The sequence below is a fragment of the Gallinula chloropus genome (genome assembly GCF_964237585.1).
Source record: "Gallinula chloropus genome assembly, chromosome: 10".
Classification (NCBI taxonomy): Eukaryota; Metazoa; Chordata; class Aves; order Gruiformes; family Rallidae; genus Gallinula; species Gallinula chloropus.
This window is the reverse complement of record NC_140095.1, coordinates 12,766,252-12,788,355: the sequence shown is the minus strand read 5'-3', so window position 1 is coordinate 12,788,355 and position 22,104 is coordinate 12,766,252. Positions and strand designations below refer to the sequence as shown.

At 39.1% G+C, this 22,104-nt stretch overlaps 1 protein-coding gene across 5 annotated transcripts; it reads left to right on the top strand.

Annotated features, from left to right (window-relative positions):
* Window positions 1-4,115: 4,115 nt before the first annotated feature.
* On the top strand, window positions 4,116-21,766 carry MAPK9 (mitogen-activated protein kinase 9; the record flags this gene model as incomplete). Of its 5 annotated transcripts, none has more annotated exons than XM_084268446.1 (11): window positions 4,116-4,237; window positions 8,933-9,062; window positions 10,259-10,317; window positions 11,247-11,385; window positions 11,962-12,127; window positions 13,425-13,496; window positions 17,671-17,853; window positions 18,864-18,988; window positions 19,485-19,548; window positions 20,787-20,858; window positions 21,624-21,766. In XM_084268446.1, 11 exons carry the CDS (start codon window positions 4,116-4,118, stop codon window positions 21,764-21,766), a joined length of 1,275 nt encoding a protein of 424 aa, XP_084124572.1. The 5 variants fall into 5 exon arrangements, with proteins under 5 accessions (XP_084124572.1, XP_084124571.1, XP_084124573.1 ...); XM_084268445.1 differs by having other exon boundaries at window positions 20,787-20,862; window positions 21,619-21,766; XM_084268447.1 differs by lacking the exon at window positions 13,425-13,496 and adding an exon at window positions 13,124-13,195.
* Between the last annotated feature and the right edge of the window lie 338 nt (window positions 21,767-22,104).

The following is a 22,104-nucleotide window of genomic DNA, read 5'->3' as shown; positions in this document are numbered from 1 at the left end:
GCTGCCCTGGCCGAGCCCCCCGCCCTTCCCCGTGCCGCAGTGCCGCCACCGGTCCCCGTGCCGCTCCGCTCCCGGCGGGAGCCGCGCCTGCTCCGCTGCGGCGGGCGCTGCCTCTCCTCCGCCTTCTCCCCTCTTATTCGTGTCCGGCCCGGGCCGGGATCGCCTGTGTCCCGCGCCCGTCAGCGGGGGCAGCGCTCCGCGTCGCCGAGCGGCCGGGGTGTGCGGCCGGGCCGGCGCTCGGTGTCCCCTGAAGCCCCTCGGTGCCGAGCGGGGCAAAGGGCGTGCGGGCGAGCCGAGGGAAAGGCCCGCGCTGTGCTGCGCTCCCCTCTCGCTGCGCCGAGCCCCCGCCTGGGCTTTCTCTTGAGCCGAAGCAATCCCTCGGGAGAAGTTTTAGGAGCGATGTAAGAAGTGCCCTTGCTTAGTTATAAGGCTGTTACGTAATTTCACAACAGCGTAATTGGTTACAGCAGGACGCTTAAACTTTTCCCCCCCTCTCTCCACCAACTTGCCCCAGCAAGATACCATCCAGCGTTTGCCTGCGGTGGGTGTTTAACAGCGGAGTGATACTGTAACAGGTAGTTGGTAAACACCTTTGGTCAGAAAGAGTTTGAGTTGCTTTAAGAAAGAGGTCGACTCTTCAAAGAGCTAAGCAGGTAGAGTACATTAAGCTTTGCTGGGGCTACGGGCCTCACTCAGGTACTGCTCTGCTGCACTTACCTTTAGACTGCTCAGGGGTTGTGAGTAGAGGGGTAGGTTGTAACTCTCGTTGATTTTGTAGTTGGACTCACACCTGTTGATTGCTGTAAAGATTAGAAAAGAACCCAGTGTTGTTGCATGGTAGTCTTTAAAAGAGCACACCTGAGTTTAAAGTACGTTTGCAAGGGTGAATAAGAGAAGGGGGGATGGAGATTTTCTGTACAGAATTTCTGTATCTGTTCTTAAAAATACATATATAGATGTTCATTATCAGTAGAATTTTAGTCTGAGACTAAAAAATCAAGCTAAATTTCTTGATGTTCTTAAGCTTCGTTGTCAGCAATAACACTTCTGTAACCAAAACAGCCCTGGGAATGTTTTCCCAACAGCTACAATCTGTTTGTTTCAGAAGCCTTTGACTTGAAGATATCCAGAGGACAGATCTGGTTAATAATAAGTTGCCATTTTAATAAATGCCTTTTAGGGAAGTGACTGTTTAATACAGGATGTATGCTATAGTGCCGCTGCTTTCATCTTCTGAAAAACTTCTTGGTCTGATTCCATAGAAGAACTCACTAGCCTGCTGGTTGTAGGTTTGATGTGTTGGCTGCTTTTCTAGTTATCTTTGATAAACTACAGGTTGAAAGCCACACCTGTAAATTTCTTGTGTGTGATGTGCTCAGTCAGCTTTGTGACTCTTAAATTTCCCCAGTTGTATGAGCAAGTTATATTAAATAAAATGATTTGTTGCTGGTCCTGTTTGGTGCGGTACAGTGAGGAAGCTGTAGCTGAAAACCTGTGTTTCTGAAATGGAAATAATGCCTGCTTCCAAAAAACTTCTGCATGGAAGTGTGGAGTATCTTAGCTGGAGTGATTGAATCAAGTTATCTCAGGTTATGAGAGTAACAGATTAGAAGTGAGAAACTTACTTTCCAGATATACTTTTCTCTTGAGCAGTAGGAAATCTGTTTTAAATTGAGGGATCTCACACCCTCCCAAAGATTGTCAGAAGTGTGGTGAACGTTACAGTCCCTGGATATTTTACATTAATGTCTATGTCTGAAATAACACATGGCCCAGGTAAAAACGAGGAGTCAGGTTATGGAGAGGCTGGGTATTTAGCATGGTGAATTGCAGAGGCCATCAGGATACATACAACTTGCGAGTTGTGATGCCTAATTCCATCTTTGGCTCTTGTCTAATGAGATTATCCTGATCTCTATGTGATTTTTAAACAGATGGCTTTGTGCAGACAAGGTTCCTTAAAAGGGAGGGTTACTCTGATTCAGGATGACTTCCTTTTCCTCTGCTTCGTCATGTCTATTAAGAAAAATGTTTCATTAAGTCATGCAGAGGTATGGTGTAGCTCTTGTGTAAGTGAGAGGACTTTAACTTGATGCCCAGCTTATACAAAATCTATACTTTCTTGGGTGTGTTCTACAAGTCCTTTTCAGAGAAGAGGTTCCTGCCCTTCCAGCTGTACGTCCCTGCCAGTATATGAAGATTCACTGAAAATACTATGGCTGCTCAGGGACTGTCAGTCAAAAAGTTTGGTACCCCAGAGTCTGTACCTTTGGGGTAATACAAAGGGTTGGAAAGAGGAGTTGGGTTGTGCCTGGGATGTAGCAGGGAATGTTGAGAGTACCTCCTCAGGCCGGGTTTTACTCTCACGATAGTGCAAGCTGGTGGTGGAACTGCATCTCACTGCCCCTCAACCTATTCTATAGGAGATGCAATTCTCCAGCTGTTGTTGAAGAAAGGTGGTAGCTCATGTGTTCCCTTTGCTGATCCTTTCTCCTTTGCTTTTTCTGCTAAGAGGAAATACCAAGTAAACTTACTGTTTGAATTGCTGTCAGGATGACCAAGTTGAATATCTACTTGTTTAAATGCTGCTTAGATTTTGAGAAACTAGAAGGTAAAATGCACTCTAGACATTTTTTGAAAATCCCTTAAGATTAGCCATTACCAGTTCAGTTTAAACTTGGTCTTTATTAGGATTTTTAGGTCTGTTTTATATGCAGCTTTCTTGTAGTTTATCTGCTGGCTTAAGCCATGGAAAAGATGCTGCTTTCTCCTGTGTCCACCTAGGAAGAGAGAGATCCAGATTATAATTCTTGAAGAAACCCAAAGCTATTTGTGTGGCTGTATGCCCTTCTAGGATGGGCTTCTGGGTTGCTGTTGAGGCTTTTCTGTTTTGCATTGGCTGACACATACACTGCAAGTCAACAGAGAGGGAGAGGTGCTGCTCTTTAGCTCAAGCAGACATACAGGCCGGTGGTTAGAACAGCTGCTCTGGGAGAAGGCGAGCTGCTTTCATTTCCTGTTTCAAGGAACATTTGACTGTGCAATTTACTCTGGGCTTTAATGACCCTATCTGTCATAGTGAATGTGAAATTAAAAAAGGGAGAATTTTTGAGAGACCTCTCTGGTAATTACTGAGGTAATTTTCTTGTAAGGTTTGGAAGAGGGATGAAGGACCAGGAAAACTGGAGTCCTGTGCTCTCGTTACTGTAGCACTGTAGAGCTGAAGAGTTTTAGTCCATTAACTCTCTCTTTGATGTAATTCTTTATCTCTAGTTCATTCTTGACAGGTGGACATAACTTACTCTCTCTTATGGCATGAAAGTCTGTTTCGAGCTATAGCACAGAACTCTAATCCTTGTAGGACTGTGTGTACGCTGATAGGATGCAATGGTGTGTTTGAAACGGGAGGGAGAGTGGGCTGTGACGGGTGTGGATCAGGGAAGGGTGGCCTGGCAGAGGTGAGGAGATGAAATTCTGCCTCAGATTTCCAACTGAACCAGGTTGAAAGGGACTGTTGGAGAAAATGCAACAGCCTTGGGGATTTGGGGGACAGTTGTTTTGTTTCAAACCTGTTTTCCAATTGTAATAGTGTTGTATTAAAACTCTTCCTGTTTTTGTGGACTCCAAGGGTTGCTGCTCTTGCTGCTATCTGCTGTATCAGTGTTTGGAATATGTTATTTATGATGTTTTTCCTGTAACACAGAAAGCAATACAGTCCTACCACATAGTAGTAATTCTGGATTAGGGAGTATCCCACCAGGAGTAGAGTTGTTGGATTTTGGTGGATTTGTTTGTTTTTACAGTTGTTTACTTAGCTGCTTTTTGTTTTAGGGATTGGAATAAAAACATGCATTTACTTAAAGCTGTGAAGGCTATAATTATTTGCTGTCTGTCTGCGAGTATTTTTCGTTAGCAGTGGTAAGGCACAAAATTGAAAGAAGGTTTATTTGATGGCACACTATTGAAAAATTCCTATGTATTTAAATATATAAAGGACATTCTCCAACTTGTCTGCCTGGAATTAGTGAGAGATTGAGCATTTGTTTTCTCTTTTTCTTTAAGATCTTGAAAACTGTACCAGGTCCTTGAGAGAGAAAACTACATGACTCTACACCATGAGCGACAGTAAATGTGATAGTCAGTTTTACAGTGTTCAAGTTGCAGATTCAACGTTCACTGTACTAAAGCGTTACCAGCAATTGAAGCCCATAGGATCTGGGGCACAGGGCATTGTTTGGTGAGTAATAAATACTTCATTTAAATGTAAAAAGCTATAAATGTAGAACAAAATCTGAACATGTTCTTGATAGAGGTGCCAGAGTGGCAAGTACTGATGATGATTTCTGTCTCGTGCTACAGGGTTGTGGACTAAATAAATTCTAAACCGCCTCTGCTTTCTGTATTTCATGTGCAAAACTCTTTACTTTGTTTTTAGGGCAAAATTAATACTTGGATAACTGCATAAATTAAAATGGCCAGCAGATTTCCTTCTCATTAACCACTTTCTTTCTGTTCCTAGTTCTCACATTCCCTGTGTAGTTATGATATTGCAGTGTAAGGTATGACGATGCGATGGTGAGAGATTCTGGGTTTTACTCGTTTCTTCATCATGGCCCCCTTTCTTCCCCCCCTTTTATTCCCAATCACTCCTGTCCATTTCTAGGAGCCATCAATGCAGTGCCTTGCCATTAACTGGCAGGATGAGGCAAATCAGTGTCATTGTCACTCCATGGATTAACCAGAAAGGGATGCTGTGTGAGGGGTTGGGCTGGCCGGCTCTTCCTTGGTGTGTCACCTCAGCTATGTGTCCAGCCTCCACTGGCCCAGGACGTGAGAGTCGTTAGTCTCATCCTGAACCTTAGTCTCTTGTATGGCACCACACCTCTGGGCCAGCTAAAGGTAAACACTTTCAAATGTTTTTCAGACTGCAGCAATCCATTCTACAAGAGTTAGTGCCAGCCCGTGTTTTGTTGGGCAAAACTTACTTGGTAACAGAAGGAATGTTTATTGATGTGATTTTACAATTGAGTGCACAGGGAGAGAACAGATACACTCAGGAGCTCTCTAATATTAGACTTAATCACAACACATGGTGGGCTGTTCATGCTTTAAATCTGGTCTGGTTTCTCTTCATCTATAAATTCTGCAGAATACGTGTGATGACTCATGTATTGTGAGCAACTCCTTATGCAGTGTCTGCCCAGGTCTTTTTGGGCTTTTCATAACTGTATCTAGCTATATGTGCAGGAAGAGAGTACAATTTTGTGAGAATATAACTTCATTTTAAAATTATTTAGATATTCTTATAGTCCTGCTGATAGTTGAGAAAAAAAGTGAAATGAGAACACTGTTTTATATTATCTGTGAGGGGATAGGCATACTCTATTGTTATACTGTTTGGCTAAGATTTATTATAGTGCTGACATTTTCCCATCTATAAATAAGCTTAAAGTTATACTGGTTCTAGGTAGCATGCAGGAATTTAGAATGGTTGTGAGTTGTCCTCCTTTCATTAGAAGTAGTGCATTTCTGAACTCTTACCTGAAACTAGATGTTTGCTTCAGGCTGAAGTTAGGATATTGCTAAGCTCAATGTTTTGGGGAGGAGGAATGATCTGATTTATTGACTTGGTATACTTGATTTATGGCACAAGAGAGTGAAGCGTTGCATAACTCATCATCTTCACGTGAAACATGATGAATAAAGCGCAAAATCTTAATTTCTCCTTAAGCTCCTCACAGGACACCAAATACTAGGATGTAAAAAACTCAGTATGAGTGCCATTCTGCAGTGTTTGGCTGGAAGAATTGGCAAGTCAGTTGTGTGATACACAGATGTGATTATTTTTTTTAATCATCTGGTGTTTAACATAAAAAAATTAGGAAAAAGTGTTTCTGGAGTTCCTTGTGTGGATTTTAATACCATGGGAGTCACATTAGCTAGGAGAAATCCGAATTTTGCTTTTCTTCTCTCAAAATACTACTGGGACACTCCATTGCTGTTGCTTCTGCTTTGTTTTTAATTTGATGTTAAAATTTACGAGAAGTAGTAGTTTTAAAAATGCATACTTAGGAAAAGCGATAAAGCTCTAGGAAGATGAAAAGGGAACTTGGTGGTTGTGTAGAGAGTATTTCAAGCTCACACTGCAAACAGGCTAGGGGAGAATGTGGACATAACCTCCGGTATCTTGCATACAACGTACACTTCTATATGTGACTTACTGCACTTCTTTGTTCCTAAGTGTTAATACATTGAAGTCTTATAATCTATTTAGGACTGAATAACCACTTACACAGAATTATTCTTTTGAAATAATTTGTCTTTGACTTCCTGCCATCTTTTTTTTTTTCTTCCTTTCTTGTCCTTCATTTCCAAAATTTTATAGTGAAGCTGAATTTTCTGGCCCAGCAGATGTCTTTTGTCCTGCAGTGCAGCAAAACCATGATCTTCTAAATGGCACAGCTTTGACTGTGTTGGTAACTTTAATTACAGTTGCAATTGAAGGAACAGTCAGGATTAAGTTTCTTACTCTTTGCAAACTGCTGTTCAGACATTGGGGAAAGAGTTAGTGACATGGCAGAGTAAGAGTCCATAGCAGTAGCATGTTGCAGTTCAAAATGAAGATCATTTGCCTACAGAAGTGTGATTTCCTCTTATAATTTAGGCCATAATGTTTTGTTAATGAGTTCATGATGCGTGTGGCATCACTACTGTTAATATTAAATACTTGCTAAAGATGCAAAACTATGTTACATGCTGTGAAGGCCCCACTGCAGTTCACGATCATCAAATTGGAACTGCTGCTGTATGGGGATAGACACTGAGATTCCTGCCTGCTATCAAATGCTGAACTAATTTCTACACCTTCTCTTAGTAGCCAGGGTGATAACTGGGGAGATGTTGGTAAATCCACTGCTTTCAAATCTATGCATGAAACAGTTGTCATGATGAAAAAGTCTCTTCTGCATTTAGATGAGCAGGGGTGGGGAAAGAAATTTAAAACCAGTTGATCTGATTTGTTTTTTTAATTTACATAAAATTCTGTGATATTTAGAAGTGAGGTCTTGGTGGTAATAGAGGTGTTATTTTGTCCTTTTCCTTAGTGAATTAAATAAATGCGTGCTTACACAGTCTTGGACCGTTATTTTTTCATCTACTAGTCTGTTTTTAATCCTTCCCATTGGATCATGCAAGTACCACAGTTTTGGTGTTGGGGTTTTTTTTTTTGAGTTGCAAAGTAAGAGGTTCAGGTGGAGTTCTTCATGTGTGCTCAGACTGAGCCTTGACATACACCTGATTTGTCAGATCACAAAGGGATGCTTCCCCTAAAATTGCTCCCTTGTCCACTGCTGACCTGTGGTTAATTTGAACAGCTAATTTATGCAAACCCTGTTGGCTATCAACTTTATGTTAAATCCCAGGTGTAGTTAGAGCTTTTTACTTCACGAATTATGTCTTCTGGGTGAAGTGAATACTGAAACATCAGTGCTTTCATGTTTGGGAGGGTAAAAAACTTCTCCAAGTTGTCTGGCCAGTTGCCTTCCTCGCGTTTTGTGTTTTGTTTCACACAGACATAAAGGCTTTCAATCTGAAAGTGATTGTGCCTTTGAATAATGACTTCTATATTTGACAGAACTGAGTTGAAATAAATGCCAGCAAGCCTTTAGTGCAAATGGCTCATTGGTTCAAATTTGGGGTGCAGTATGTGGGACGTGTAATTTGGGTCATGCTTCCAAGAAAACACAGCATTTCATGGGTGAGCTCTGGTTTGTGGTTGTATTGTTCTTTCTGGCAGGGAAAGCAGTGACTTTATGCTGGTAAACTTCATATAATTTGAACATTGTTATCACAGAGGAGCTGGGTTATTCATAACAGTACTGTAATATGATGGTCCTTTTAAGCCTGGTACTGTACACATCTTGATGAGATGGGGAAGGAGGTCACAAAGACCTTAATTGTGCTTGTAAAACATACATGAATGAGAACTCTTTACTACCCTATGACAGTAACATTAAATGGAAGTCGAGTAACGTGGGAATCCTTATTTACAACTGACACCATTTAAAGATTGGAACTCTTGAGCAGTTTGTGGTATGAATTCAGATATACATTGTCAAATAGTCTGTTAATAATGAACTTTATTCCCGTTTTCGTCTTGTTCTGGACACACATCTAATTTAGCTTTAGATGTGCAGCTGTTAAAGCATGCTAACACCTGTACCTCAGCCTGCATGCAGAAGGAACAAGCACAAATTAACAAGAAGATAAAAATTAAGTCATTTTCACTTCTAAACTCTTGTCTTGCTCTCTGCAGTCTTGAGTTTTCCATGTTACTCCATTCTGCAGATTCCCCCCAACCCCCCACCCCAAACCAGGTGATGAACATAACTTTCTGCTAGGTACTAACATTTTTTATCATTGTAAACTACCTGGATGTAGGAGGGTGGTGATGCTTGCAGAACAGATCATGGAGACATGGCTGTGACTCTCCTTTAGGAAAGTGAAATTTCTATTGCAAATATTAAATGCTTGTCGGTCAATGAGAGTGTCCAAAAAAATACTCTATATGTGCAGATTAGGCAACTGAAATGCTTCTTGATTTCAAATAAGCTTAAAATATTTTTATATCTTGCAATTTTCAGTGTGAGTCTTGAGTCAGCAGATTCAATCTTAAGGCAGAAAGGAGGGCAGGGAGACTTCTGATGAGTGTCAATAGCTTCTATTTAATCCATTTGTTTTTATTAAAGGATGTGTAGACTTTAAGGGATGTTTGTTTTCTAAAGGAAAATTAGATGAAGTTAGTGTGAACAGCTTAGTGGATCTGCTTTGTCTCAAGTCTTGATCTCTTTCCTTGCTCCCATCTCCCTTTTGCCCCCCCTCCTTTCCCTCAAACAGACTTCAACTTAAGTTGTTTGTCTTTGAAAACTTCTAGTGCTGCGTTTGATACGGTCCTGGGAATAAATGTTGCTGTAAAGAAGCTGAGTCGCCCTTTTCAGAATCAAACCCACGCAAAAAGAGCTTACAGAGAGCTTGTTCTTTTAAAATGTGTCAATCATAAAAATGTAAGTTTGGCTTTGTTTTTCTTCCTCTTTTCTGTAAGTTGTCCAAAAAGGATCAGGATTTTCTCTCTTGCTGTATGTAACCCAAGTAATGGGAAGAATAGTGAAAGACAGGAAAGATTTGCTATGGGTAATGCACTTCTCCACAAATGTGTGGTTCAGTTCTTGCCTGAGCTGTTTGAACTATGAAGTGCCAAGAGGAGGAGGGTTTTGCTGTGCTGTTGGTATAGGTTTACTGTCAGCATTGGCTTTAGAGAGCTTGCTTTGCTCTATTGAGTTTGCCCTTTTAAGTTGTGCTGCAGCAAAGCCTACTTGGCACTGGGTTTGTTTGTGGGTTTGGCTCTTGTAACTGCATTGTAGTTAAATCTTGTGAGCTTAGGCAAAATATTTATTAAATACAGTGTTTAACTGTGGGGTTTGCAGGGCTTCAGCACTGTCTCATGTGTTATTGGTAAACAGAAATGAAATACAGTGGGCAAGATACTTATTTTAAAATCTTTGAACCTTCTAAAATAAGAAGTTTTAACACCACTTCTTCAGCATACAAGAATAATGTCTATGTGACTGTTATATACCAATACTAACATGAACTAGAAACATTGCTGATCATTGAAGTGTTGTGTACTTTGATTTCAAACTTTCTGGAGCCCAGTAACCTTTCAGGATTTTTTTTTGGTGGTACTCTTTATCTTTTCTTTTAACATAAGCTTTTGGTGAAGTCCAGAAATAGCACAATAAAAACAAGGTGATTAATGAGTATGGCAGTACTGTAATTTTAACAGTTCTTCTAGAAATAGTGCATCATAATCTGTTTAATGGACTGGCATGGGGTACCTCTGTATGTGTGGTGTTGGACAGCCTTGGTTAAAATTCCTTGTTCAACATGTGGTTTAAAATAAGAGATTATTATTTATAGGGGGAATTGGGATATATTTCAGGCACTGGGGGAGAGAGATGGGTGTTACAACTTCAAAAAGAAAAGAGTGAGTTTCTCCTGGCGTAGCTCTTTGGCATACATGCTGCAGTTTTAACTGTCTGAATCAGTAGTGTTTCCTTACATATGGATTAAGTGAAGCCAAATAACATTCAAATTGTGTATAGTAGCTGTGTGTTTGGTTTTGAATAGTAACCCCTGCAGTAGTGGATATTCATGCAAATTAAAGCTGAATTTTCTTCTAATGTTTGTTTTTATTTTATAGATAATTAGTTTATTAAATGTATTTACACCACAGAAGTCACTAGAAGAATTTCAAGATGTGTAAGTATTAGATTTTTTTGGTTTAATTTTCCTAAAAAGTACTAGCCTAAGCCCTGGAGCTGAATAAAGACTAATCAAGGACTAAATTTCTAGATTTCTTTAAGAAAGACCAAGCAAGTTGTTTCACTACATGTGCAAGTTAGAAGTGAGAAATTAAAAAAAAGTTATTTACCTTTTATTCATCTGCCTGCTGTGCTTTGCTGATTGCACATGTCTGGGCTCTGTGCATCGACCTTTAGCTAAATGGGTCACCTCAGGATAATAACTTGGTCTGGAGGGCTTGGTATGTATCCTTTTTTTGCCATAGCACTCACATCAGCACAGTAACATTTTCAGCCTCAATTAAGAACTGAATATATTTCTATTTTTTTAATGCCAGCTATGTCAATTGGTCTAGAAAGGGTTCCTGGTGATGTAACTGGTGTGGTATTTGTAGGTTCCGGTGAATACGCTGTTGTGGTTTATGAATGGGCTTCTTGAGTAAACGGGGGAGTGTGTGTGTCTGAAGGGCGTAAGCAGATACTTCCACTTAAAAATGAATCATTCCTTCTTAGCTCATATTAAAATTCTTAAATTTCTTAATTTTTCTAGAAATCGTGAATTTTTTGATACATTGCAAAGCTGTGATTTCTTCACCAATTTCAGTCAGTCTTAATTTTTCATGCTACATAAACTTAGAATTATTATTCTCCACTGTTCATAGAAATAGTGGAATTCTACTATCTGGACTATTGAACACTACTCATTTTGAATAGACTGTTTGAATAGGTAATTTTGACCCCAGTCATGCTTGATTTTTTTTTAACCTTAAGTGTTTTGACACTTACATTAGCAAAGTAGTTGACTGTAACTAAGCATCTCTCATGCTAAGCTGAAAACTGATACGAGAAGTAAGGAGTTCTCTTAATTCTTGCTTTCTTGTACTTTAGATATTTGGTTATGGAGCTGATGGATGCAAATTTGTGCCAGGTTATTCATATGGAATTGGATCATGAAAGAATGTCTTATCTTCTCTACCAGATGCTATGTGGTATCAAACATCTCCACTCAGCTGGTATCATCCACAGAGTAGGTAGTATTAGATGATTAACAATACTCTTTACGAACATAGATGCTTTTATGAAATGGGGGAAAGGCAGGGAGATGTTACTTTATAAGCTTCTATTTCTTTAATTTATAAGAATATTATTAAACCTTAAGATTGTTTCTAGTTCAAAGATAAAGACTGTATTGTAAATAGATCATAATCGGGTTAGTTCTGTGGATTTGACTAATGCTGAACTGATTAGAAGATAAAACATGAGTATCTGAACCTTTCACATTACTAAAAAATGAGTATTTAAAATGTAGCATTTACCTCTTATGCATCTCTATCCTTGGAGATAATCAAATGCTGTCTGGATGTGGACATACTCAACTGGCTGTAGGTGGCTCTGCTTGAACCAGATGACCCCCACATGTCCCTCCCAACCTCAGCCACTGCTGTGCAGCATTTAACTTACTCCTGTGTATAAATAAGTGTGTACATCAGAGCAGGAATGCACAGTTGTTGATGTGAACTGGTGGCATATATTGACTTGAGGAGGAGGGATGTGTATTACTCTGCATGTTGACCCTTCTGTAACCGAAGTCATTTTTTGTTAGGATTTGAAACCCAGCAACATAGTAGTAAAATCGGATTGTACACTCAAAATTCTTGACTTTGGACTGGCAAGAACAGCATGTACTAACTTTATGATGACTCCATATGTAGTAACACGGTATTACAGAGCACCAGAGGTTATCCTTGGAATGGGATATAAAGAGAATGGTAAGTTGCTGGAGTAACAACTTAATTCTTTTGTCTAAAGCATATCTGCCTCAGAAGGTAACAGCTTTGAAAGGTGGGGGGGAGGGCTGTTTTCCCCCTGTTGTGTGGTTTTAAAGGATGTTAATAATGATATTTGAAATAACAAAATTACACTATAATAATTTTGGAGAATATACTAGTTCTCTACCCTGCGTGCCTATTGCCAGTAAACACATACTGCTCCCTCTCTCCTGAGATTGTTGGGTTTTTATGTGTTATCCTGTTGGCATTTTTTTATCCTGAAAAAAAAAAACCCAACCCTGTTAAGACACACATACTGGATGATGATTAAACAAAAATTAACAATCATCAATCTAGAAGTAATAAACCCTTTTATGAGTGTGACTTTTATTCTGAAGCATCATCTTCTGACAGTCTGTCCCCTTTTGCATCTCTGATAACTCCCTTAAAATCTGTTTCAGATCCCTTTGATAAACCACATCTTATACTCTCTTAAATCTACATAGCACTCAAAGAGCCTGTGTGTTATGTTATTTAAAGCAACACAGGTATAATATGTTGAATGTTCAGCTGACAAGCGGGTTGGCAAGGAAATGGCCCTTTGCTAGCATTATTGGGTGTTTTACCTGCTGATCTTTACTAGCTGTGGAGTAATGCTCTGCCTCCTGTGGACCTCTATGCTAGTACATCATCTTGCTGTATCACAGGGGCTTAAGAGTACCATGCTTTTTGTGTACATAGAACTTTGGCTCTGTAAAACAAGGGGTTTGCAGGGCCTTGCTCAGCCACTGATAGTGGGAAATAAAGCATTCATGTTCAAGGCAGCAGCAGTTGTACAGCAAGTGCTGATGTGGATCAGAACTTCAGTTCTGGATGGGACAGAAATGAATTATCTGAAGGACTGTAGGAATACAGTGTGAGCATACAAATAAATAATTGTGGTATTTAAAAAACCCTCTTTAATCTTTTGTCCTTGTTGCACCTAACATATGATAGTGGATATCTGGTCTGTTGGGTGCATTATGGCAGAAATGGTCCTCCATAAAGTCCTGTTCCCAGGAAGAGATTGTATCCTTCTTCATGGTTGTTTCAGAAATGTAAATGCTAAATATATTTTGCAGAATGCTAATAAAACTTATCAACAGTCAGTTGATATTGCTATGATTGAAAATTTGTGTTAGCAGTTTGGTTTTCCACATTGTTGTGTTTTACTGTAGATGCTAGATGTTTTTGTTTGTTTTTTTCTCACTTTTGTTCATGATACTTCATAATTTGATCATTTCATTTTTACTTTCAGTTGATATCTGGTCAGTTGGGTGCATCATGGGAGAATTGGTGAAAGGTTGTGTGATATTCCAAGGCACTGATCGTATCCTTCCCTAGTCATCCTTGAAGCCCATTCCACTTGCAACAGAAACACAATTATTTTGATCTGTATAAGTATAAAAGCATAAGCAGTTTTTTCAATAATATGTTTTAATAGATCTACTGAACTCTTTGGAATTAGTGTCATTAACCAAATTGTTGAGCTTTTCTATTTATTTTTGTAGTTAACTATATTTAATGTAACTTGTACTGGTTGAATCCATAGGATTTATATTAAGACCTTCAGCTTTTGTAGCTTAAAGAAGGGTACTGTTAGGTTTAAAAAGTAAACATCAGAAGTATGTTCTTACTCTTGTTCTTGGTAGATAAGTGTTATAAGCAAAAGCCCACAAAGTTAATTTTTATTATGCATGGATTTTGCTTACTATTTATTTGAACAGTGGACTAATTTTTTTATTGTACAATTTTTTGAGTTTAAATCTGATTTCTTTTTTCTTGGTTAATGGCACTTGCTGGACAGCAGTGCCCTAATTGCAAGCACACTGCATGAGAAGTATTTTTTATTATTCTTTATAATAAAAAGAAAAAAAACTTTTTGGAGTTTTTTTATTCTGTAATTTTTTTTTGAGCTTTTTCTATAAGATTGTTATTCCTCCATTCCATTCTTTACCCAGATTTGTCCTGATAAAGTTCTGCTTTCTTGTACAGGAGTAATTGCAGGAAATTTTACTGTATTAAACCAAACAAATTCCTCATATGTTTTCATGCCTTAGATTGGAAATCTCAGTAATATATCACTGGGTCATAAACAGGTCTGTCCTTAACGCTGTATTGAGTAAACAAGTGTTTGATAAAGTGAATGTTTATTGATGATTTCTGATATATTTTCAAAATATATCCCTAAACCCCAAAATTTTAAAAACACTTGCCTTATTATCAATTTCCAATCCTAAAAAATACCTGGAGTGAAACCAATTTAGTCATTTATACATGCTGTCTTACAGAGTAACAGTGTTGTAGGACAAGACATTCGAAATCGATCCATAAATAACTAGAATCTAGATGAAGTGATTAAACCACAGTTACCAGTATGGCTGTAGCTCATAAGAAGCTACAGCTACTTGTGGTCCAAGATTTTGAAGAAAGTACATTATTTTTTTGTTGTCACCAAGTTGAGTCTACCACTAAAAGCATCAAGGACATGTTCACTGAGACCTATATATTTTACAGAGGAGGACTTTCAATTTTAATGCTAAATTTCGTGACACTAATCTCCAGCAGTTGATCATGCATTATTTAGTAGTACAAATGATTAATTGTTAAATAAGTCTTTTTGTTTTCCACCTTTCTTCCTTTCTATATACTTCTTGTTTTACCTTTTGAAGCCTTCAGACCAACCTAACACAATTCTTCATGTACATTACGTGTCTTTCACCTGCATGTTAGCATGGCCTATTTTGATTTATTCATGAATAAATGAAGGAAATTTTGTCCTTACTTGTTGAAGATGCAAATCATCAAGTGTGATTCTCTGGAGGTCACTCAAACTCCACCAGTCTGTTTCAAGGGTTCTCCTCCCCCAGTATTTTATCAGAGCACACAGCAATGCTTGCAGGGCTATTTCCCCTCTTGCCAAGACTTGCAGTTCTCTTTAGTGAGAAATACCGATAACTGTTTGTGGTGTTGAAACATCTCCAGGCTGATAACTGCTGCAGTTGGATTGCTGTGTTCTTCACCTTCAGCTCCTGTTTTGAGAGTGGTTTATGGGGATGGTAGTGTGCATGGCCATGAAGCTTTCCACTTTTTGTGTGCTTTGGTTTTAATTAAATGTTAAAATGTCTTGGTATTTAGAGCAGGGAACCAAGTTCAGCGTGTTTCTTCATGATGTGTCCTTCACTATCTTCCTGTAAACTTGTCCAAGAGACAACAGTTTGTATTTTCCCATATAGTTGATGAGGATTGATGGGTTACTTGCAGCTGTGCTTTGAGTGGACTGAGATGCTCCATGCTGCCAGGGCAGTGGATGCACTGAACCTGCTCCAGGCTGGTGCTGTGGAGGATGAACAGGGACTTCCAGTTACTGGGAGTTGCTGTTGCACAAGAAATGAGGAAAAAATGTAGGTAGTGTCTAGCGATGAAAAAATGTAAAGCCTGGCAGTGCTGGAGTGGTTTTAAGGCTCTTTCTGCCCAGGTGGAGAAGGAAACTAATTGTCCAAGTGATGCATGAAGCATCAGGGGTCATTCACGCTTTGGTTGGGCGGGCTGGGTGGGGGAGGGAATCATGCCTCTTTGTGATTGCAATAAGGACTCTGTTTTCAACTTCTCTTCTTCCAGAGTGCCAGGAGGTGGGCAGATGTACTTGGCATGGGCTAAACTTCTGCTTACATTTGCCCTTGAGGTCACTGGAAGAGGAAGGGCAGTTTTGTGTACAAGTTGCAGAGTTCCTCACATAGTATGCTCTGTGTGCTTTATGTGGACATGAAGGTTTTCTCCCTTTTGAGTTTCTGATAAGAGGTTTCACTTACTTTGAGTCCACCCCTACACTGGGGATTTTTGTTTTCAGGATCTGTGATGCATTTTGAAGCCATCCAACTGAGAGACTCTTTTTTTTCCTCAGCTTTTATTACTAAAGTGGGACGGGTCATTAGGTTTTTCTGCCTTCCCCCCAGTGCTTAGATGCCACAATAGACTGGACTCTAATTTGATTAGCTGACTAATCAGACTGCTGTTACTCAAAGAAAAAGCAGCGTCTTGAATCTAGACTGGTGGAGATCTCACAGAAATCAGTTTTCCAGCTAGGAACAAAATTTCCTGATGGATGTTAAAATTTTCTTTGTATGTGCTTTGTTTTAGCATGAGATTTAACAATATTGCCTTCTTAATTTTTATTTTATTTTTTTCTTTGAAATACATTCAGTAAGCAAATATTATTTTCAATCTTTGTTTCAGAAGTGTAAAGTCTTAACTTGAAGCAGTTACTACGTGTATACTTCTGGTTGTGTTTGTAGTACACTAACTGAAATAAAAGCACCTCAGTGTTTTTTAAATATGTGTTAATTCAAAATGCAGCAAATCTGTTGTGTTGTTACAAAGTCTGCCTGTGAGAATGGATGGGTTGAAGAGCTTGGTTATGGATTTGGATGGTTAGACTCTGCTGGAATTGCACATGCTTTTTTATTGGAAACTGTAAGCAGTAAACCTGAGTAAACTTAAATACCAGGAGTACTAATGCAGTGTCTTCTCAGTGTGGTAAATGAGCTTTGTTATCCCAAGTAGGCTCGTTCAGTGTGGCCCCTGGTATCTCTTAATAAGTGTCACCATGTCCAGGGCGATGCCCTCACTTGAAAGAGGGAGATGGGACAGCTCAGAAGAAACATGAGGCACCAAGTCAGCTTGTATGTAAATGTAGTTCCTCTAAAATACGTAAATTCTTAATTCAAGAACAAAGTCTTTGGAGTATTTCTAAAGTTGATAGGCTTAAACAAAGAGCCTGCAAAACCCCTCCAGGAATCTGGATTAATTGTTCCAAACTCCTTAAAAGGTTTTCTGAAGTTGAAACTAAAAAACTAAGCAAAAAAAACCTACAGCAAAGCAACTCCAACCATATGATAACATCCCCAATACCAAAAAAAAAAAAAAGCCCAAAAAAATCACAAAACAAGAAAAAATCCAACCCACCAAACCCTACAACACACAGCCTCATTTCCTTAAGAGTCAGGCACAAAATTCAGTACTTTGAATGGGATGTACTTGTGCTTTAGGTTCTTCCATGTATTTTTTCCCTGCCTTCAAGAGTCTTCACTGTGGATGGCATTATGTTCTACTTCAGAAGATTGAACAGCAGTCTCTTTTTTTTTTTTTCCTGTCCTTACAGTTGTTTTGCTATGGATACTGTTGCCAAATAAAGCTTAGTCTGGACTCAAAGAAAGTATTGCTTTCAGTACTAGCCAATGCATAACAATCAGCAAAAGAAATTTAAGAATGATGGATTATGCAGCACTTCCAGCCTGTCCTTAAGATTACAGAGTCTGAATCTTAGTTTGATGTCAATCTGGCTTTTTGCATGGTAGCTCAGAAAAAATGTTGATAGTAGAATGAAGTTCATATCTGTGTCCTTTGTTCAAGTTTTCATTAACTTTTCAGATGTCTATAAGTGATGTTTTTGTATAGTGCAGACTTCAAATTCTTCAGCTGATTTTCCTAAAGATATGGTGCAGATATTGATCAATGGAATAAAGTTATTGAACAATTAGGAACGCCATCAGCAGACTTCATGAAGAAACTACAGCCTACAGTGAGGAATTATGTAGAAAACAGGCCAAAATATCCTGGTATTAAATTTGAAGAGCTCTTCCCAGACTGGATATTTCCATCAGAATCTGATCGTGACAAGTTAAAAAGTAAGGCGAGTTTTTTTTCCTCTTCTTTTTAAAGATGTTAACTTAAAATGTCTCCAATACACTTAATTTAAAAGCCCTAATAGAAGATGTTTATTGAGATAAGTGTTTGCAGTAGAAGCTGCATGTCTTCTGTGTCATTCACTTGTGGCATGTCCTGAAATCTTCGTCACACTCACTAAATACAAAGCTGTTCCCTGTCCCTAGTATTCCATTCATACTCTGAATTCTAATCCATTGGATAATGTATGTCACTTAAGTGCTTTCTGAAAGTAATACTTGTTAGGGAGGTTATTTGCAATTACCTGTTTGTGCATACATATATATAATTATTTTTGCCTCTACTTTAGATAATTACTGATAAAATGGAAAAAAACTGCACCTGACCTAATTCCATTCTCTAGATATGAAATATGATTTTCACATAAAATAGGCTATAGCAGGTTATTTTATTACTACAATGATAGTTCAGACAAAAAAGAAATGTCAGTAAATTGCCACTGCAGCAATGAGTAGCCAGTTACTGTGCAGTAATGCCATTGAAAGAAAAAAAGATGTACTTTTTTAAAGTTTACTAAAAATGTTTAGTGCGTTCTATGTTCAGTAGTTAATGCTGAATAAACAGTGTCCCTTGTGACAGCAGAACAGCTCAAAATTGAGGTCAGTTGGTGTCAGCTGCAGGGTTTATATTTTGGAGTAAATAATGTTTATATTGGAGGATTGTGACCTCACTTTAAAAAACAAAGTAACAGCCTAGGAAAGCTTGCATCTTTGGGTCAGTTCTGAGAGTGGATGCTCCTGCTTCTGTGTATCTGGCTCTGGTACTACCCAGTGAGACTACTCTAACCTTATGGGATTAACAGTGAGGTGTTCATGTGTCACCAGTAGAACTTGCTGAAAGTGCTGCTGGGTGCTTAAGAAATCTGTTGTAGTGTGTCTCATCTGTTTCCAGTGTTAGACATGAAACTCTACAGCTCTCTTACATGTATGTTTTTTTCATTTTTACTTTCTAGCCAGTCAAGCTAGAGATTTATTATCAAAAATGCTTGTAGTAGATCCAGACAAGAGAATTTCTGTAGATGAAGCCTTACGTCATCCTTATATTACTGTCTGGTATGATCCAGCTGAAGCAGAAGCTGTAAGTTTGCATTTCAAGTAAAATTTAAGTATCAGCTTAATAACTTGTAAAGAATATATTTAGTCAAGAGCATGCTTTGAATTCATTCTTTGAACTTGTTCTTTGGTTAACAACTTCAGATCAGCATTAGGGGCAGAATTGCCTGAAGAAGAGCTGCTGGAGTGGAATTGATGAAGTTTTCAATGTAGTTATCGGTAGTTCTCTTTTTGGGTAGAGTTACCTGTGTGGTGGATAATCTGAGGCTTTTGGAAAAGGGGACTTTCTGTAAGGCCCCATAAAGCATTAGGATAAATTTGGTTTAGGCTGATGCTTTTCAAATAGCTTTTCGGTGGGATGTAGGGCTTGAAATTAATGTTATTTTGAGGTATAGAGAATAAACCATCAAAGATAAAGGTAACAAAGCAAAAAAAATCATAATTTTAATTATTTTTCTATTTGTGATTGCTTTAATTAACCTAATGATGTAGATACACTACAGACTTTCTTTTCTTTGTAGCCTCCACCTCAGATCTATGACGCACAATTGGAAGAAAGAGAACATGCAATTGAAGAATGGAAAGGTAAAAAATGAGCATGACAAATGACACTTACTCTGACAACTCTTGTTATTAATATGTGACTTGCAGTCTATTTGTGCTGGATTGTGTAACACTGGTACCTGCTATTCCAATTCCACAGTACTGCAGACATATGAAAGAATAATTCTTTAAAGTTACAGCTCTCTTGTTATTTCCTTGTTGTTGAGGTGCTCTATCCTAAACCATCCTTGATTAGTAAATGAGGGTTTTCATGCAATATTTTAATTGTTTGATCTACTTAAAAATGTCCAGACTTCTCTCAGAGTATCTGTGAGATTGTTTTTTAAGAGTAAAGACCTTTGTGTCTGGCTTTACTATCACAAGTAAATTTTCCACCAGGATTATCCATACGTGGTGGGTTGACCCTGGCTGGACAGCAGGTACCCACCAAAGCTGCTTCATCACTGCCCTCTTCAGCTGAGCCAGGGAGAGAAAATACAATGAAAGGCTTGTGTGTCGACATAAGGACAGGGAGAGATGGCTTGCCAGTTACTGCCATGGGCAAAATAGACTGAGCTTTGGGAAAATTTACCTATTTTATTACCAACCAAATCAGAGTTGAGTAGAACTAAATCTTCCCATGGGCTGCAGTTCTTTGTGAACTGCTCCAGCGTGGGTTCCCTCCGTGGGGTGCAGAGCTTCAGGGACAGACTGTTCCAGCATGGGTCCCTCATGGGGTCAAAAGTCCCACCCAGCAAACCTGCTCCAGTGCCTGGAGCACGTCCTCCACTCCTCCTTCACTGACCTTAGTGTCTGCAGAGCTGCTTGCATCTTCTCCCTCCCCTTCTAGCTACAATTGCTCTTGGTGCTGTGTGTGTTCTTTTTCCCCTTGTCAACTCCCTTATCTCTGAGATAACACTGCCATTGCTGATGGACCCGCTGCTGGCCAAGGCTGAGCCCATCTTGGAACCGGGTGGCATTGGCCCTGTCAGATACAGGGGAGGCTGCTAAAGGCATCTCACAGAGGCTGCCCCTGTAGCCCCCCCGTTATCCAAAACCTTGCCACACAAACCTGATATATCTTCAGTCATTGCCACAGGCTGCTTCTTAAAAAAACCCCACCCCACCCACCCCCCCAGAAGCTGCACAGTTTGCTTCCAGACTGTGCTTTGACCTTTTCATTGTACCTAGATGTGTATGTAATGTAGATACAAATCCTCTGTGATCTTACAATGGTTTTTTCTGTCTCTTTCTCATTCCTCCCACTCTTGTCTATTAAGAATTAATATACAAAGAAGTAATGGATTGGGAAGAAAGGAGCAAGAATGGTGTGGTAAAAGATCAGCCCTCAGGTTAGTCATTGTTTCAGTAGTTCTCCTGTATACCTAATGCTGATCTGTTGCACTGGTGAATGAAGAAATCCTGCTTCGAGGATCCAGGTAGGCAAAAGTTTTGTCGTTGAAGGTACCTGATTCTGATCAGCCTTTGGAGATCCATGTGCAGTAGTTTTTCATTGTTATGAAGTAAGTATAGGAAAATTTAACAAGTCTTGTGTGTCCAGCACCCTGAGCTGCCTTCTGCCCAAAGAGCTCAGTCATCAAACGAAATAACTGATAGCATGTTATGCCAGCTGGTGCAGAGATAACTTTATTCTGAATGCTTATTCTGTGGCTCTGTATGAATAAGTTCCTTTCTCATTACATTGCTAAACATCATTAGAGCCCCTTGTTTTAATACAGCTATTAGTGCAAAGTATTTAAGACCATTATTGAATCCCTGATGTTTGCTGGGCTTCTCTTGGGTCAGTAATTGGAGTATTGTTCTGTCCTCTATTATCTGTATCTGTTAGATTTCTTGATACTTGGGTCACTATTCGCATTATACATGTTTTATTTCCTTCCTCCCCAGAGAGAGGAAAAAGAGAAGTCTCTTCTCTCAAGAGTTCACCTTGGGTTTTGAGTGCTAGGAAATTTAGTGCTTGCTTCTCTACTTTTTATTAATTTATTTTTCTAAGACTTCTGTGGGAAAAGTGATGCTCAGAGCCTAGAAGTATGGTTATCTGTACCTGTAATATTGCCTCGCCTCAGATTTTATTATGTTTGGTTTACTTAGCACAGATGCAGCAGTGAATAGCAACACCAGTCCTTCCCAGTCATCATCTATCAATGACATTTCATCCATGTCAACAGAGCAAACATTGGCCTCAGATACAGACAGCAGCCTCGATGCCTTGACAGGACCCCTTGAAGGATGTCGATGATCAGCCAGGATTGCAGACTTGACTTGGGAAAAGAGCTCTTGCTTCCATTGGGCCTGAATTGCTTGTAAGTTAATGGAACCAAGTAGAAAAACTCCATGTTCTGCATGTTCTGCTAAATTAATGCCTGTTTTTTTACTCAGTTGTTTTAAAATTGCCTGCTTAATGTTGTAGAATGAAAGCAAATCAATGTCTAAAGAAAAGAAAATAATAAATTTAGACACTGTTACAGGCTTTTCTTTATTTCAGCCTATTTCAGGTGAGCAGTTATAATAGACTTTTAGCCAATAACTCCTCTTAAGTGGGTTCATGAGTCTTCTGTCCCAACTGGCAGGCTTCTG